At 42.2% G+C, this 18,352-nt stretch overlaps 1 protein-coding gene across 2 annotated transcripts in view; it reads left to right on the top strand.

The window, feature by feature from the left end:
- Positions 1-18,352, top strand: part of LOC308080707 (transmembrane protein 198-like) — a 55,294-nt gene extending 36,942 nt beyond the window's left edge. Inside the window, exons 2-6 of one of the 2 annotated variants that reach the window (XM_080422655.1) lie at positions 4,942-5,279; positions 9,257-9,537; positions 11,289-11,592; positions 15,892-16,085; positions 16,748-18,352. In XM_080422655.1, coding sequence (XP_080278781.1) covers positions 5,108-5,279; positions 9,257-9,537; positions 11,289-11,592; positions 15,892-16,085; positions 16,748-16,915 — 1,119 coding nt within the window. In that variant the 5' untranslated portion in view covers positions 4,942-5,107 and the 3' untranslated portion in view covers positions 16,916-18,352. The remainder of the gene's footprint in view (positions 1-4,941; positions 5,280-9,256; positions 9,538-11,288; positions 11,593-15,891; positions 16,086-16,747) is intronic. The other variant, XM_080422656.1, reaches the window with a different exon arrangement.

Genomic DNA, 18,352 nt, shown 5'->3' with positions numbered 1-18,352 from the left:
TATGACTCGCGACAAGTAAACAAATACTGAAGTATACAGTTTTACTGTATTTCTGCCTCATGTTTGCTGCTGACATAGAACCCAGACGATGAATAGCCTACTGTTTGCACACTCTGAAAAAAAGAAGAAATACATGGGTTATGTTTACATTCCAACAGCATGATTATACTGAAAGCGTTGCACCTGGATAGAGCTGCTATTGACAATGAATATATACCACCAACTTGGTAATACAGTTCCTCACTACTCCGCTTAACCCTTTAAGACATTGGGTTTTTCAAAAACTGACGTCGGGTGCCAAAACCGTATATACATTTTTTTTTTTTTTTTTTTTTAATTTGTTTCAATTTTTTTTTCCTTCACAGCACCAGGAGATATCATTGTTCAAAGATTTAGACTCCAATCCACTTCCTGGTTAACTTATGACTTCAAAAACCTGTATCTCGGCTCCTGTGTACTTTTTTTTTTACAATGTTAATTTAACTATTTTCAACTGGCTGCAACTATGGAACGGATTACCGAATGTTTTTATTTTTTTTCCCCCGATTGTACGAGACCTGTATGTGTGTAATGAGGGGATCACCGTGAGGACGGTGATCACTGAAAATATTTTGTGACTACTTGAAAAAGGTTCAAAAATGGTTAAAAATCCTGGCACTCAACATATAATATTTTAATAAACCTCTGGCACCCAAAGACCGGGAACGTATCTGTCATTTTTTTTAAATATATATATATATAATATATATATATACACATATATACTTATATATATACATTTTTAACTCAAATCTTTGCTTTAGACACATACTTTTTTTTTTTTTTCAAACTGTAGGATTTAGACATTTGTAGAATCCCCCAGAAGCAAAGATTTGAGTTATCAAAATATATATATATTCAAAGATTTGCAAAAACTTTCACGGTAAAAAAAATAAATAGCAGATCTATCTAGCACCGAGTGCCGCGCTATGAGCTTGTAGATCTGCTATTTTTTCCTGGTCTGAATGGGTTAAAACAAAAACATCCTTTATACCTGGATTGCTGAAATGAATAGAAACCTGGAAGCCAAGTAATCTCTTATTGCGATATGTAAGTCTTTTGCGATATGTATATTGTTGTGCATGTTGATATTGCAATGACGCAATTTTTTTGGGGACATTTTGCAGCCCTAGTACACACAAGCGGATGCCCACACACACACACACACACACACACACACTCAAAGGTCCAAACTCACTAATGCCACAGCTGGTTCATAGGACGTAAAACATTTATTTCAGTTATTGATAGATTGAATAACATGTTAGATTGTCTCTAAATGTCCTCAACACCACTGTGTGTGTGTGTGTGTGTGTGTGTGTGTGTGTGTGTGTGTGTGTGTGTGTGTGTGTGTGTGTGTGTGTGTGTGTGTGTGTGTGTGTGTGTGTGTGTGTGTGTGTGTGTGTGTGTGTGTGTGTGTGTGTGTGTGTGTGTGTGTGTGTGTGTTCTTGAATACAACAACAGCAGTCGTGAGCTCCATACAGTAGGAGTTATGTAACCTCTGTAGTTGATCTAGAAACATAAAGACCCTGGATAGAGAGAGGTGAAGACCCTGACCCTGAAAACGGGGAAGACAAAGAAAAGGAGTGGATCTGATGGCTCCGGAGAGATCCCAACAGACTCAGGCAAAGTCCTCCTCCCTATATGGGTTGCTTGTAATGCCGGTGGTGTGGAAATGTAAGCTTTTGTTCTGTGGTTTGGTTTAAAAGTGCAAACACTGTGTGTGTGTGTGTTTAGGTATGCATGCACACGTCTGCCCTCACGGCGCATGAGGGCAATCGTCATGTACAGCAAGTAACGACCTATCCTGTTCCTACGTGGTAAAATCCTTAGTGTAAATGTTACTCTGAGATTCTAAAAATGGACCTGTGGTGTTCTGTCTCTATCTACCTCTCTCTCTCTCTCTCTCTCTCTCTCTCTCTCTCTCTCTACATCTCTCTACATCTCTACATCTCTCTCTCTACATCTCTCTCTCTACCTCTCTCTCTCTACACCTATCTCTCTACCTCTCTCTCTCTACACCTATCTCTCTACACATATCTCTCTCTCTCTACCTCTACCAGTCCCTCTAGCAGCTGATTTTTCACTGTTGACACAGCTTTGATGAATCTCTTTGGAATGGAACGTCCTCCGAATGCTTAATAAAGACTTGTGTGGAGTTCTGGGGTCAGGCGGGGACAGGAAGTTTTAGCTCCCTCCTTAAAACATCTGCTGTTAAAAAAGTCACTAGAGATGAGGTGCTTTGATGAGGTGTGTGTGTGTGTGTGTTTGTGTGCCGAACACCTGTTCGCTGTTTGTCTGGGGAACAGATGGAGCACGTTTGTGAGGTTAGAGGTGGGCATTTTCTGCTTCGTTCAGTAGTTCTAGTGAAGATCATTTTAAAGTGGAGTCGACTAGTCATCTTTACGTTTTATTTTTAGAACGCCCGACATAAATAAGTGCCTCCAGCAAGTGCCCTTATGCAGTTAATTAAAACAGTGGTTCTCAACCTTTTCAGGCTGTGACCCCCTAAATAATCATATTTGAACTGACAAGCACTTGAAATGCAGGAATTGGGGCATTCATTTAGTTTGACTCGCGTTGCGAGGTGTTGTGAGCTTGTAGATCGACTATTTTCACAAATGTAGCCTCTTTCTTATATTATTTGACAATTTGGCCAATGTTTGACCAGTTTGTATAGTATAGTTTGCTTATTACTTTTTTTTTAAGGTATCAAAAAGGTCTTAAAAGTCCTTAAATTGACACTTCACTGTCATGTGGGGACCACCCTGGGGGTCCCTACCCACAGGTTGAGAACCACTGAATTAAAAGACACAAACATATTGTTTTACCCATCGAAAACAGTTTTCTGAAAAACGTATGTTTCTATATCAGTGGTTTTCAAACTTTTTCATGTCAAGGACCCCCAAAATTATATGACTTTGGCCGCGGACCCCCATCTCAAAATATTTTGTTCCAGGGACCCCCAGAAGCAAAGATTTTAGTTAATGTTTTCTTTAAAAGAATATGTATATTCAAAGATTTGCACACATTTTCAAGATTTTTCAAAAATAGCAGATCTACAAGCTCGTAGCGCGGCACTCGGTGCCACGCTACGAGCTTGTAGATCTGCTATTTTTGAATAGCCAAAGTGTAAAATAATGCTTTTTTAGCTGAAATGAAAAAGTGACACAGATGTGTTCCAGGTCTCAAAGGGTTAAAAGAATATATATATTGAAAGACTTGCACAAAATTGTCAAGATTTAGCAAAAAATGGCAGATATACAAGCTCGCTATGAGCTTGTACATCTGCTAGTTTTGAAGAGCCAGCTTCTCAACCCGGGATGCCCCACTTGCCCCACAGTGGGAAAACTCTGGACTGAACCGAGGTAGTTGTAGTGGTTATTTATCATCACCAGGTACTGTACTTTTTTTTTTTTAAAGTAAGGACGCTGAACGTGTATGGGTTTAAATGAGGTGAAATGCATGGCTCGTTCAGGAAAAAGGTCACGTCTCTTGTACTTGGCAGCAGTGTGGCTCAGGGAGGAGTCAGAGCGGCCATCTGGGAAATGGGAAAGGTACCTGGTTTGATCCCAGGGCTACTCAAGCTTTGTGTCGAGAGAGACGTCCCTGTCTAAATCAGACGAGCCTCCTCTCTAATGTCTCCCCCTGTGCCCTCTGGGGCTGCGCACCGCTTTTAATAGGATGGGTCAAATGCTTTTAATAGCGCGAGTCAAAGGCAGAGACGTAATTTCCCCACGGGGAGCCCTACAAAATACCCTTTTTTTTTTGTTTTTACTTTCTCTCAGCTGCGCTGTAATCCTCCCCCGAGTAGAGTGCTGATTGATAATGTGATCAACATTTCTATCACCAATACCAGTAGGCCTGACTTGACACCAAACCGACTTTTCATGTGACTAATAGCGCAGTTGTGCACGTTGACACAAAATCCTTTCAAGGCCGATTCTGCAAATGCCTTCTAAATCTGTAGTTCTCAAACTTTTTCGTGCCAACTAAGGACTCCCAAAATGATATGTATTTGGCCGTGGACCCCTCCCTGCTATGTTTGAGAACCACTGTTCTAAATCCTAAAGGCGGTTACACACCGGCGAATATGCGAATATACGCAAAATTCGGACTCGTTCCGAATAATTAAAAGACGCTTTTTCGCTTCGCTTTTTCGCTCCATGTAAGCTTGCATTTTGCTTTTTTTTTTTTTTTTTTTAAACGTATTATTTGCAAAAAAAATCGCCCCAGTGTGTAAGGACCTCAAGAGTTGTCTGACAAACTTATATGTATGGCTAAAATAGAATCTAGAATCAGATCCAGAACTCTGGGGATAAAGTGAAATAATTTTTATTACTGTTTGATTGTAGGGTTTTCAGTTCTATTATGGCTTAACGTGATTCAGTCCACCATCCATCTAACTCACTTTACGTTGCATCTCTCTCTGTCTCTTCTCTGTGTGTGTCTGTCTCTCTGTATCTCTCTTTCTGTCTCGCTGTATCTCTCTGTTTCTCCTTCTGTGTCTCGCTGTCTCTCTCTGTGTCTCGCTGTCTCTCTCTGTGTCTCGCGGTCTCTCTGTGTGTGTCTCTGTATCTGTCTTTCTGTGTCTCTCTCTCCCTCTCTGTCTCTGTCTCGCTCTCTTTCTCTGTGTGTGTGTGTGTGTGTGTGTGTGTGTCTCTCTCTCTCTCTCTCTCTCTCTCTCTCTCTCTCTCTCTCTCTCTCTCTCTCTCTCTCTCCGTGTCTCTGTCTCGCTCTCTTTCTCTCTGTATGTGTGTGTGTGTGTCTCTCTCTCTCTCTGTGTTTCTTTCTCTAGTCATGAATCACACTGGAATCGGATGTCTATAAATAATATACCAGAAACCTAACGTTCTCAAACCTCTCTCTCTCTTTTTCTCTCCTTCTCTCTCCCTCCAACAGGTATGTCCTCGTGGTTGGACGTCGCCCCATAGCGTCCCCTAGCCCCCCCCCCCCCCCTCACCCCCATCCCCTCTCCCTGCCTCATTCTCTCTCTATCTCCCTCCCCTCCTCTCTCTATCTCCTCCTCCTCTCTCCTCTTCCTGCCTGTCCTCTCTCTCTCTCCACCATGACCTCCTCCACGGTGGAGACGTTGGCCCTGGCCATGGCCTCTCCCACCAGCCAGGAGTTGCTGCGCGAGCGGCTGGACGGCTGCGAGGACTCGGGCCGGCGCTACGAAGTGGTGCCGTCCGTGGTCTGCTCCATGTGCTGCCTGTTCGGAGTCATCTACTGCTTCTTCGGTGAGTTTGTGTGTGTGTGTGTGTGTGTGTGTGTGTGTGTGTGTGTGTGTGTGTGTCTCAGTTCATTTAGACACTTCAGCTCAGGAATAACCAAAACCATATAACCATATTGCATTCAGATTTGGCGGTGTGACTCTGCTCATGTGATATTACAGATTACCTGCGCAAGCAGGACAACAGATCTGAAATCACAAACCCCCCCGAGCAGAGCATAAAATACAGTTTACATAAACATAACATTGAACCTCAATGCATAATTAATTTACCACATCATAAATGAGTACAATCCATAGAACCACAGTATAACCCACGGAATCATCCTGTACAATCCATAGAACCACAGTACAATCCACAGAATCAACCTATTAACATGAAGTACATGCCACAGGGAGGAGGCCGGGGAGGTGGAGGGAATTTGAAAACCACAACCAGCTGAAACAGCTAAGCACATAGAATGAACAGTGAACAAGGCTGGTTAAATGAACCGCCTGAGATGCACTATGGGTATGAGGGCGTGTGTGAGTTAGTTTGTAGCAAATGAGAATGACGTGAGGTTGAACATACTGATTGTGGGAGTACGTATGAATAAGCTTGTTGAATGTAGCATAATCTCCTGCCTTCCGTGTCTACATGAACTATCGCTACGCTGAATTGTTGATTTCGTCGATTAAAACTATGACGATAATATTTTCGTCAACTACTTTTTTTCACTGACGAAAACTAAATAAAAACCAAGCTACGATGACTAAATCTATGGCTAAATATATTGATAATTGAGTAATTTAGGGGGGTACGTTTCACATTATACTCATACTCTTATCTCTCTCTTAATCTCTCTTTCTGTCAGTCTCTAGCCTAATGTTCTTGCCCTTGTACTAAACTCTCTGCGTACTGCACAGTACAACTCTGTGTCTTCTTCATCTCTCATGTCATTTTTAAAACTATTTCTCTTTCTCTCTGTTTTATTTTCATCAATCATGTCTCTACATCTGCTCCGCGCCCCCTCTCTGTTCTTTCATGCACCGCGGATATCTGTCCTTCCCACATTGTGTGGTCTCTTGTCTCACCTCTACACCTGCAGTCTGTCTGTCCTGTTGTCAACCTGTTAACCCATTTTAGACCGGGAAAGAATCTGTGTCATTTTTAGATTTCTTTGGCTATTCAAAAATAGCAGATATACAGTACAAGCTCTTAGCGCGGCACCGAGTGCTACAAGCTAAGAGCTTGTAGATCTGCTATTTTTTTAAAGTCGTGAAAATGTTTGCAAATCTTTGAATATATATATATATATAAATATATTTGTTTTTAAAGCAAACATTTGTAACTCAAATCTTTGCTTCTGGGAATTCTACAAATGTCTTCTAAATTCTGACAAACGTATGTTGCCGTATGAGCGGTTCTCAAACTTTTCCATGTCAATGACCACCCAAAATTATATTTGTCCGCGGACCCCCATCTCAAAATATGTTTTTCCAGGGACCCCCAGAAGCACAGCTCGGAGTTCAAAATTTTAGTTTTAAAACATATATTCAAAGATTTGCACAAAGTTTCCACGATTTTTTTTTTGGTTGCAGATATATCACTCGGTGCCGCGCTATGAGCTTGTATATCTGCTATTTTTGAATAGCCAAAGAAATCTAAAATTGACACAGATGCGTCCCTGCCCGGATTGAATGGGTTAAACACCTTCCCACCTCCATCTATCAATGTCTCTCTCTCCCTCTTCTGTTGTTCTCTCGCTCTCTTCGCCTTGTCAAACCCTCTTGTCTCGCATCCTCCTTTAGCTCTGCTGTTTTTCTCACTCTCTCGCTTATCCTCTTTTCCTCCTATGGCTTTCCAATGCCAAATATATTCTCTGCTCCAGTGTTGATTTTGACAGCAACTTTTGATTTAGTTTCAGTCATAGTCTTTTGACTAAAATTCCATTTTGTTTTAGTCATATTTTAGTCATCTGAAATGTTTTAGTTTTTGTCTAGTTTTAGTCGACTAAATATCATAAGATTATAGTCGACTAAATCTATAGTTGATTTAGTCGACTAAAATGTATTTTGGCGGTGCCTTGATGGCGTCGTATTGGCTGATTTTACACTTGGTTGCGTGCTGAAAATAGCCGATCTACAAGCTCACAACGCGTCGCGCTGCGACGCGTTGTGAGCTTGTAGATCGGCTATTTTCAGAGCGCAACACCCGAGCACAACCAAACATAAAATGACTTGTCTTTTAGTTCTACTGGATCTCTTCTCAATATATTTAGTCTTAGTTTTAGTCATCATAGAATCGTTTTTTTTTCCCGTTTTTATTTAGTTTTCGTCTGTGAAAAAAGGTAGTCGACGGACATTTTTCGTCATAGTTTTAGTCGACGAAATCAACACTGCTCTGCTGTAACCGGACTCACAGAGGAATGTGACGTGCACACGGCACAGACAAAGTATAGATGGGGCTTCTGTTGAAGAAAAATAACCTCTCCTCTCCTCCTATATCTTGGAGATTCTATGCATTCTCTTAACTGTATGTTGTGTTGTATGCTACTACTGTTCCCTGTGTCTATTGATATGTTGGATTCATGTTAATGTGTATTTTCAGACATTTAAACCACTTAAACCCTCAATACTTAGTAAACGTGACCTTTGGCTCTGTACTCTGTATGCTCTTTTTCCCTCTACACACCAACTCTCCGAAAATAGCTGATCTATAAGCTCACAACGCCTCGTTGTGATCTTGCTAGGTCTGCTATTTTTTGGCTATAGTTCTCCCCAGAATAGGGATAATAGAGGTCATGTGGTTAATGTAAAAACAAAAACAAAACGGTTCCAATTAGACAAAGATTTGGAGGCCCCCCCTTTAGTAACTCTGAGGACCCCCTAGGGGTCCCAGACCCCCTGTTGAAGACCCCTGGTCCAGTAGTGGAAAGTAAGTACATTTACTTAAGTAATGTACTTATTATTTTTTTATGTACTCAATTTTGACATCTCAGAAGCAAATGTTGTACTTTTACTCCACTACAATTATTTGAAAACGTTAGTTACTAGTTACTTTGTAGATTTAGATTATTATTACAAAACATACATTAACCACTTCAGCCCTATATGCATTTCGGCCATTTGAAAATAGCCGATCTACAAGCTCACAATAGGTCACGATGCAACGCATTGTGAGCTTGTAGATCGGCTATTTCCAAATGATTTTTATACATTTGAAAACTTGTTAAATGGGACATTCTGCATAATGAGTATACTTTATACTTTTGATACTTTTAAGTACATTTTAAACCAATACTTTTGTACTTTTACTCAAGTAAATTTAGAATTCCGGACTTTTACTCGTATTTCTACGTTGCGGTATTGATACTTTTACTTAAGTAAAATATGCAAGTACTTTTCCCACCACTGCCCTGGTCTAAACTTAGCCTGGTTTCAGACGAATATGCCATTGAAAAAAAGAAAAGAAGCCTCGCAGTGATATTAGTCTGGCCATGCTAGGCTAGTCTAAAAGTATCGTCATCTCATCTCCTACATCCAGTGGTGTAAAGTAACTAAGTGCATGTACTCAAGTACTGTACTTAAATACAATTTTGAGGTACTTTCACTCTACTGGAGTATTTCCAATGTTCAATACTTTTACTTCTACTCCACTACATCTCAGAGGCAAATAGTGTACTTTTACTCCACTACAATTATTTGAAAACTTTAGTTACTAGTTACATTGCAGATATAAATTATTATATTATAAAACATACATTAAGCACTTTAGCCCTATTTTATATACAGTATAGGCTACTTGAAAATAGCAGATCTACAAGCTCACAACGCGGTTTTTGGTACTTTAAGTACATGTTGATGCCAATACTGTTGTACTTTTACTCAAGTGACATTTTAAACACAGGCCTTTTTTTTAAACTTTGCAACAGAGTACTTCTACATTGCGGTATTGATACTTTTTTTACTTAACTCTTCTCTTCTTCTCTCGTCCCGTGCCAGGCTACCGCTGCTTCAAGGCGGTGCTCTTCCTGACGGGCCTGATGTTCGGCTCGGTGGTCATCTTCACGCTGTGCTACAAGGAGCGCGTGCTGGACGCCCAGCTGAGCGCCGAGGCGGCGGCGGGCGTGGGGCTGGGCGTGGGCACGCTGTGCGGCCTGGTCACCATGCTGGTGCGCAGCGTGGGCCTCTTCATGGTGGGCGTGCTGCTGGGCCTGCTGTGCGCGCTGGCCTGCCTCGTGGGCATGGAGGAGCTGTCGGGCAGCCCGCCGCGCTCCGTGTGGGTGCGTATGACACTTTTTATTTTGTTTTCGTTCGCCGTTTATTATCGGTGGTGGAAAAAAGTTTGCCTGGTAAACCCTCCCTCCGGAAATCTCATTTCTATTTGATTCCAGGAGTGAGTCTGGCCTGATCCGCCTTTCTGCAATATTGGCTGTGGGCTGGAGTTGGGCGGGAGTAATACCGTTGACTGACAACCCCTTCAGCCAATGATCGTTTTTCCCCTTCAGCCAATCAGCAGTTCACCAGTCTAATGTGACGCAACGGGACTTTTGAGACGGCCATGCCCAAAATGGGTTGCCTTATTCGGATACATGGGTGTCACTGCCCGCCCCTACCGGTTCTCTACATTTTTATTTTTAAATAGACTCTGTCATGATTAATTGACCACATATATGAAGTTAAACAACTAAATTCTATCCAAACGATATCTTATAAGTAAATTCCGTGCCTCAAAATAGAAGTTAGAGAGCTTTTTGAAGTAAAAAAAATAGCGGAGAATATAGCGGACAGAAAAGATGGCTGCCGTTCGTGTTTTGTCGGCTGCATTCAGGCTGCACTCGGTGCCATTCGGGCTCACTCGAACTCGCCACCTGATTGGCCAACTGTCGCTGTCAATCACAGAACGATGTGCGACGACGCTGATAGGCTCGGTTAGTTGGTAATTCCACTAGAAACCCCCACAATGGGCAATCAGGCCAGACTCACTCCTGGAATCAAATAGAAATGAGATTTGCGGAGGGAAGGTTTACCAGGCTAGAAAAAAGTGCTTGCACACTTTTTATTTAAGTGAAAGTATCAATACTGCAATGTAGACATACTCTGTTCGATTAACGATTTAATTGTGTTTCTGTCGTTGAAAATGAATGGAACATTATGAATACAAATTTTACATTTCTGTTTGGCTTTTAGCTTTCGGAAATAAAAGTTGCACAGGGCAGATATGACAAATAACACATATTCAATTACGTTAGACTTAAAAAATAAACATTAATAGTGGAAATAGCCGATCTATAAGCTCAAAAGTTTGAGCTTATAGATCTGCTATTTCCACTTTTTTTTTTTTTTTTTTTTTTTAATATATGACATTTTTTAACGTGGAATTGATTATGACGATTATGCAAAAGTAATTGCGATTATATAAAATAATTGCGATTAGACGATTATGTAATAATTGTGACAAGCCTAGTCGTAATCGAATTGAATCGTGAGGGCAATGCCAATGCACACTTCTAACACACACACACACACTAGGGCTGTCAAACGAATATTCGATATTCGAATATTATTCGAATATTCAGAAAATATGTATATTCGAATATGAACATTAATATTCGGGAAAAAGAAAAAAAATGTTTTTCTTTTTTTTTGTACCGTTTCTGTCAAAAAAATAATATATTTTTTTATTATCATAATAATAATATTTGAATATATTCGAATATCTGCACATTTTTAACCCATTAATACCTGGAACGCATCTGTGTCACTTTAGATTTCTTTTGCTATTCAAAAATAGCAGATATACAAGCTCATAGCGCGGCACCGAGTGCCGCGCTATGAGCTTGTAGATCTGCTATTTTTGAAAAATCTTGATTTTATTTTTTATTTTTTTTTCAAAAAACTGTTAGGATTTATAAAACATTTTTAAGAATCGTCTCAGGTCTTAAAGGGTTAAGATCATTATTCAAATATCATTTCTGAGGAATGTTGACGGCCCTAACACACACACACACGTTTCCCCCATCGTCACCACCAGGTGCCCCTGGGCGTGCTGCTGGGCCTGGGCATGCTGTTCGCCGTGCTGACGCTGCAGTGGCCGCGGCTGTTCGTCACGCTGTCCACGGCGGCGTTCGGCGCGGCGGTCATCACGGTGGCGCTGGACTACTTCCTGGAGCTGTTCGCCCTGGTGCTCTACATGTACGAGCGGGTGAAGGCGGCGGCGCGCCTCGCGCCCGTCTGCTGGGTGACGTGGACGGTGCTGGCCGTCTGGCCCGCGCTCACGCTGCTCGGCGTGGCCGTGCAGTGGAAGGTGACGGCCGAGGGCTACTCCCACACCAAGGGTGAGTTTTAGAGTTGAGGTGTGTGTGTGTGTGTGTGTGTGTGTTAGGGCTGTCAAACGAATATTCGATATTCGAATATTATTCGAATATTGGGAAAATATGTATATTCGAATATGAAAATTGATATTTGAATTTAAAACAAAAACATTGAAAAGTTTTTTTTTTTTTATGTTTATTTGACAGGGACAATACAAAAAACGACGTATGAAGTTATAAAAACAAACAAAAGATATGTTTTATTGCATCTATTGGAGTTTTTTGTACTGTTTCTGTCAAAAAATTCAAAAAAAATAACATTTGGGAAAATATTTGGAAAATATTTTTTTATTATAGTAATAATAATAATATTCGAATATTGAATATCTGCACATTTTTAAGACCAATATTCGAATATCATTTCTGAGGAAAGTTGACTGTGTGTGTGTGTGTGTGTGTGTGTGTGTGTGTGTGTGTGTGTGTGTGTGTGTGTGGTGTGGTGTGTGTGTGTGTGTGGCACACGTTTTCGACAATAAAACCAGTTGATTGGGATACGGCAAAGGGACCGAATTGTCCCCAATTTTATTTTACTGCTGTTTTGTATTCTAACTTTTTTATGTTTATTCGTAATTCAACGCCCTACTTGATCATATACTACAGTGTCACACAAAAGCATCAAAAGTAGCAGATCCACAAGCTCGAAAACATGGCGCGCGTAGGATCGTTCTTCCCAATCTACCACCTATACATTGTAGTTCAGTGAGTATTGGAGCCTGGAATTAATGATCAAATTCACCTCCTGACAGCCACTGCCACAACCCCCAGCACTTTCCAGATAGAATGTCTTTTGTCTCTCTATTTGTTTGTGTTTCCACACGCACACACACACGCACACACGCACGCACGCACACACACACACACACACACACACACACTCAGCCGATGCACGTGCAAACGTTTGGGAGCCTGGATGTGCCAACAGGCACGTACACGTATCCACTCAGACACCCAGACAGGACTTCTCTCTTTTCGGTGAATGGAAGTGATGTCATTAAACTGCAATCCTTCCTTTCTGTTGATGACAGTCTCGTCTTGTCCATCCGTCAATTCATCTCTCCTCTCTGTTTGCCTCCTTTTTCCTCATCTATTCATCTTCATATCCTCTACTCCTCCGTTTGTCATCTCTCAGTCCAATCCATCACTCCATCAGGTCTGTCTAATACAGACACTTCTCTGGACTATTCATCAACCACAACATCTGGTGTATTAGCTGTCCAAGATGTAAAGATGTCTGGGTTATCACAGAGATGAAACGCACGCACGCACACGCACACATTTCAAAATAGCCGATCTGCAAGCTCACAATGCGAGCTTGTAGATCTGCTATTTTCAAAAGATTTGTATACACTTTATACATTTGTACTTTAATAAGTATATTTTGATACCAATACTTTTTTACCATTACTCAAGCAAACACACACACACACACACACACGCACGCACGCGCGCGCACACACACACACACACACACACACACACACACACTGACACACACTGACACACACACAGAGAGAGAGAGAGAGAGAGAGAGAGCAAATGAAAGGTAACATTGCCCTCGACTGTCATCAGTGTTGCCAGATTCTGTGAGAGAAACAAGGAACCAGGTCTAGGAAAACAAGCCCAATAGAAGCGACTGTGGGCCACATGAGCACTTTAAACATAATGCATCTGCTATTTGAAAATAGCAGATCTACAAGCTCACAACGCGTCGCGATGCGACGCGTTTGAGCTTGTAGATCGGCTATTTTCAAATAAAATCTTGCGGGGAAATTATAATAAGCAGATCTGGCAACCCTGACTGTCATGCCAATAGAGACACACGGCCGAAAGCGGAAGGCCTACAAATCCACGCCCACTTTTGACACTCGGGGTCCGTTAGAACGATGAACTGCAGCTCTCAATGCAATCTCTATGAGAGGCATTGTAAAATACCGTCATTTCACTGGTTAACTACTGAGGCTGTAGCGATTTTTTTTGTGTTCTAATAATCTGTCCCATTTGTTTAATTTGTCCTTTTTAATGTCCCATATCTTTCATCTCGATATACTACCCACAATATACTATAATATACTCCATCAGTATGTCAAAACCGCTAGCATCGGAGATCCATAGTTTAAAGGGATACTTCACTTTAGGGCCGGGGAAACATTTAAAAAATATATTAAAAATAAATGAAAAAAGTAATGGAAAATTCATGGCCCCCTCACGCATTAGAGTGTCCTACTAATGTGTGAGGGGGCCTTTATTTTGCCATAACTTCTTTCATTTTTTTTAAGTATTTTTTTTTAATGTTTATTTTATGTGAAAGTGAAGTATCCCTTTAAGTGGTCGCATGGTAGATACGTCACGGACGCATCCCTTGAGGTTTTCAATACCCAGAAAACTGGCGAAAGTGGCCGTTTTCAATAGGTTTTGGTCATTATCTCTGGAACAGAAGGTCCAATCTGCTCAGTTCAAAGCTTGTTGGATGCGTGACTTTGAGGACATTAAGCACGCAATGACACATTTTCGGGTTATTTTTTTTTTAGGGGAGGCGAGGTCTTAGTTGGGCAGGCGACCGCCTCTCCTGCCTCTACAGTAGGTACAACCACGCTTGGTTGGCGCTCGGCGCTCGTAAAGACAGTGATGTCACAGAAATGCCCGTCTGCTGTCTACCCTCTGCTGTGTTAACATTATGGGTAACTCGTTAAAGTGGCAAATTAAATGTGAAACACATCAACTATTAAGAAAACAAGAAGATATGTTGACAAAGACACTCCATACATTTGGAAACATTTTTATTTAAATCAATATCGTCTTCAGTTAATGCAGGATAATTTTAAAAGTAGGCTAACTTTCATATCCTCTCATAGGGAATGCATTGGCAGCTGCAGTTCATCGTTCTAACGGACCTCGAGTAGCGGCGCTGTCTCAAAAGTGGGCGTGAAATTTGTAGTCCCCGTGTGTCTCTATAGCGCATGCCGAACTGAACTGGACTGGACTGAACTGGACTGGACTGGACTGAACTGAACTGAACGCACACAGATACACATAGACAGGGAGAGCAGGTTGAGATGGTCCCCCTGGGTGTGTAGTGTTGTGTTGTTGTTGTGTTGTGTTTTCATATAATCTGCCCCCCCCCCCCCCGGCCCCCTGCCTGTGTGGTTCTGTCAACACACATCACACTCCTAAACAGCAGCACGCACCGGGCCAGTCAAGGACATGTCAGCCAGGCAAGCTGTGAGCTGGTTCACACATCGTCGTGCGTGCGTGCGTGTGTGTTAGGGCTTTCACCAACTAGTAGTCGACTTTGTTGGTACTAGTCGAATAGTTGAAAAAACAAACAAAAAAAAAAGCTTTTTAAAAAAAAAAATATTCCATAGTAATGGCCCATCTTACTATTATTATTATCCTCCTGACTTTATTTCTTATCAAAAGGGGGTCAAAAGTATGTCCAATAAAAGCCTATTATTGGGCAATGGGGATCCTTGGAGACGCTGCTGTGGTGCTGTGCTGCTGTGCCAGAAGCGCTTCCCTTAAAACGCCATAAAAATAAGGGCAGGAGGATAATAATAATAGTAATATAGTAGTAGCATTAAAACAATGCCCCGCCCTAAAAAAATAAAGAAGAAAAAAATGTAAATTTCGACTAGTCGACTACTACTTGGTCAAATGAGTAAAAATCATTAGTTGTGAATGCCCTAGTGTGTGTAGTGGTGGAAAGTAACTAAGTAGATTTTCTTAAGTACTGTACTTAGGTAAAATTTTGGGGTATTTCTACTTTACTGTGTGTGTGTGTGTGTAGGTTTATTAACGGAGAGTAAATCACCGGAGCGTCATACCAAAAGTAACAGAGTAAACAAGAAGCCCAGTTGCAGTACTTAAGTAAAAGTATCAATACTGCATTGTAGAAATACTCTGTTACAAGTAAAAGTCCAGAATTCAAAATTTGCTTGACTAAAAGGGCTAAAGTGGTTAATGTATGTTTTATAATGTAATAATTGATATCTGCAAAGTCACTAGTAAGTAAAGTTTCTAAATAATTTTAATGGAGTAAAAGTACAATATTTGCCTCTTGAGATGTAGAGGAGTAGAAGTGAAAGTACTGAAAATTGGAAATACTCCAGCAAGGTAAAAGTACCTCAAAATTGTACTTAATAAGTACAGTACTTGAGTAAACGTACTTAGTTACTTTCCACCACTGAGTATAAATCAACCTTATAAGTGTGTATTGTACGTTGTGTGTAAGTGTAACAGCGATGGTTTTCTCTTTGATCTCTGCAGTAATCATCAGTCGCCAGCAGAGGAGGATGCAGGTGATGCGCATCAGACAGAAGGAGGACCGGAGCGGACGCAACAAGAAGAAGAAGAAGCAGGGCGGAGCCTCCACGTCGCACCACCAGGCCAAGGCGCCGGAGCCCGCCTACCGCCGCAAGCCCAACCCCATCCGCCGCTACGACGGGGACGTGCTCTCGCCGGTGAGCCAGCCGGCCGGCCGGCCGTTGGCCATTTTTGTAGTTTTCTTCGTTTGCTCGCTTTGATTGATTTAGATTTTTATTTGGTGATGTAAAAAGAGCACGATAGTAGTCTTTTTTTATGGTATACGGTCATAGCATCACCAAGGATAAAAACCAGTGGTGGAAGTACAGTATCTCCAATTTTCAATACTTTTACTTCTACTCCACTACATCTCAACATAATTGTACTTTTACTCCAGTACAATTATTAGAAAACTTGAGTTACTAGTTACTTTGCGGATATAAATGATTACGTTATAAAACATACATTAACCACTTTAGCCCTATTTTATACATAGGCTACTTGAAAATAGCCGATCTACAAGCTCACAACACGTTGTGAGCTTGTATATCTGCTATTTTTAATAGACTTTTATATATTTTTGAAAACTTGAAATGGGACATTCCGCATAATGAGCACTTTTACTTTTGGTACTTAAAGTATATTTTGATGTCAATACTTTTGCAAGTAAATTCCGAATACCAGACTTTTACTTGTAAACGGAGTATTTCTACATTGTGGTATCGATACTTTTACTCAAGTAAAAAAAAGGTGAGTACTCCTTCCACCACCGCCGAATACCAACCTTTCCTCCTTCCTCTCCCTCCTCCTCCGCCTGCAGAGCTACATCCAGAACTTCCGCGAGAGACAGATGGAGGAGGCCCGTCCGTACCCCAGCAGCCGCCTATCGATGGGGGGTCCCCACGCCATGGTGGAGGTGGACTATGACTGCGGCTCCACCGCGCCCCTCACCGGGGGGGGCAACCAGGGGCCCTCACTACGGATCTGAAACCACTTTATTCATCTCTCTCACTTAGAGAGGCCTGAGCGCAGCCCTGACTGGGTCAGAACGCCCACGTTCAATCACGCTCTAGCCTCCATCTCCAGGCTTTTATTTTCCGTCGCGTTTTTTGCTAAAAAAATAAGAGCCTGGACCAAGCTGTTGACATTCCTGGCATGGGAAGTGGGAGTCGACCTTTCATTTCCCCCGACCAACCAGAGTGCAGTGGGTGTCGCTCCAAATGTTGTGACGTCGGGGCTCTCGATGCCGCACATTGGGGGAGGAGGAGGAGGGGCGCGGGCGGGGGCTGACGGACGGACGGACAGATCGGTGAACCAATGGGATCCCACGGAATTTTTCTCCGGAGATTGTGAACCCGCCCCTCTAGACCAGATATCAGACGGGCTAGGGCAGGCTAATCACGTTCTGACCCTGGGTTTACATGCCTCCCCTAGACAGGGGGTTGGTTATCCCAGCCCCCAAATCTACTGGGTTTAAATGGGTATAACCTAACCTCGCGTCACCAGACTTTCCACCTCAGAGAAAAGCCTGGTATTCGTTATTAAATGGCCCGTGTGATCCGGTCTAGGCCACGCCTACTGAAAAAAAAAAAGAAGGAAAAAAACCCTGTGGTTTCTGTTTTTTCGGCGCCGCTTCGTTTTGGTTCCCCCTGTTAGCATTGCAATGCTAAATCGAGTATAACTACTAGTTTAGTCTCGCCAGTCGCTACGAGTTGGAATAAAGGATGCACATACCAAAACAAACTATTTCTACAAGCTGAACTACGCCGCATCGAGGGTTTTATCGGGTAGGCCCTAAAAATTGAAATGCCCTTGATCGCGGGGAATTATTTTGGGGGTGACGCACAGGCACCCGCGGTTCCGGCTTGTGCCGGTTCCGGGCCGCCTGAACCAGATCAGAAACCCCGAAAATGCTACTGATCCCAGGCTTAGGTATAACCAGACCCCACGACTGGGAGTAAACCACACATCCCCTATAGGATAGACCACAAACCTATGCGGGTTTAATTAACCTGTCCGAAATGGATCGAAACCCAACCCCGTGTGTGTGTGTGTGTGTTTTTTTACGTCCCACGGTGTGTTTTCTAATCGCATCCGAATGGCTTTAAGTCATGCCCACAAGATTAACCTGCAGGATTAGCTGCGTTTCTCCTTAACGGGATTTACACACAAACCTAATTAGATGTGGGTTTTAAATGGTCTTAACCACACTGGAGTTAACGGTAACCGCACCCCTGTTGCCTGGGGTTCGGTCGGTCGCACTCCCCAAAATGGGAGTAACCACGCCCCATGACACACAATCCACTCCCCTTTTCCCTGTCTGCTAGATCAGCGGTTCTCAACCAGTGGTCCGGGGGCCCACCAGTGGTCCTCGAGGCGGTTCCAGGTGGTCCCCAGCTAAATGATGGAGAGTTGGTGACGAAAT

The sequence above is a fragment of the Gymnoscopelus braueri genome, assembly GCF_963280865.1.
Source record: "Gymnoscopelus braueri genome assembly, chromosome: 24".
Classification (NCBI taxonomy): domain Eukaryota; kingdom Metazoa; phylum Chordata; class Actinopteri; order Myctophiformes; family Myctophidae; genus Gymnoscopelus; species Gymnoscopelus braueri.
Note: the sequence above shows the minus strand (reverse complement) of the source record. Positions and strands in the feature narration are given on the sequence as shown.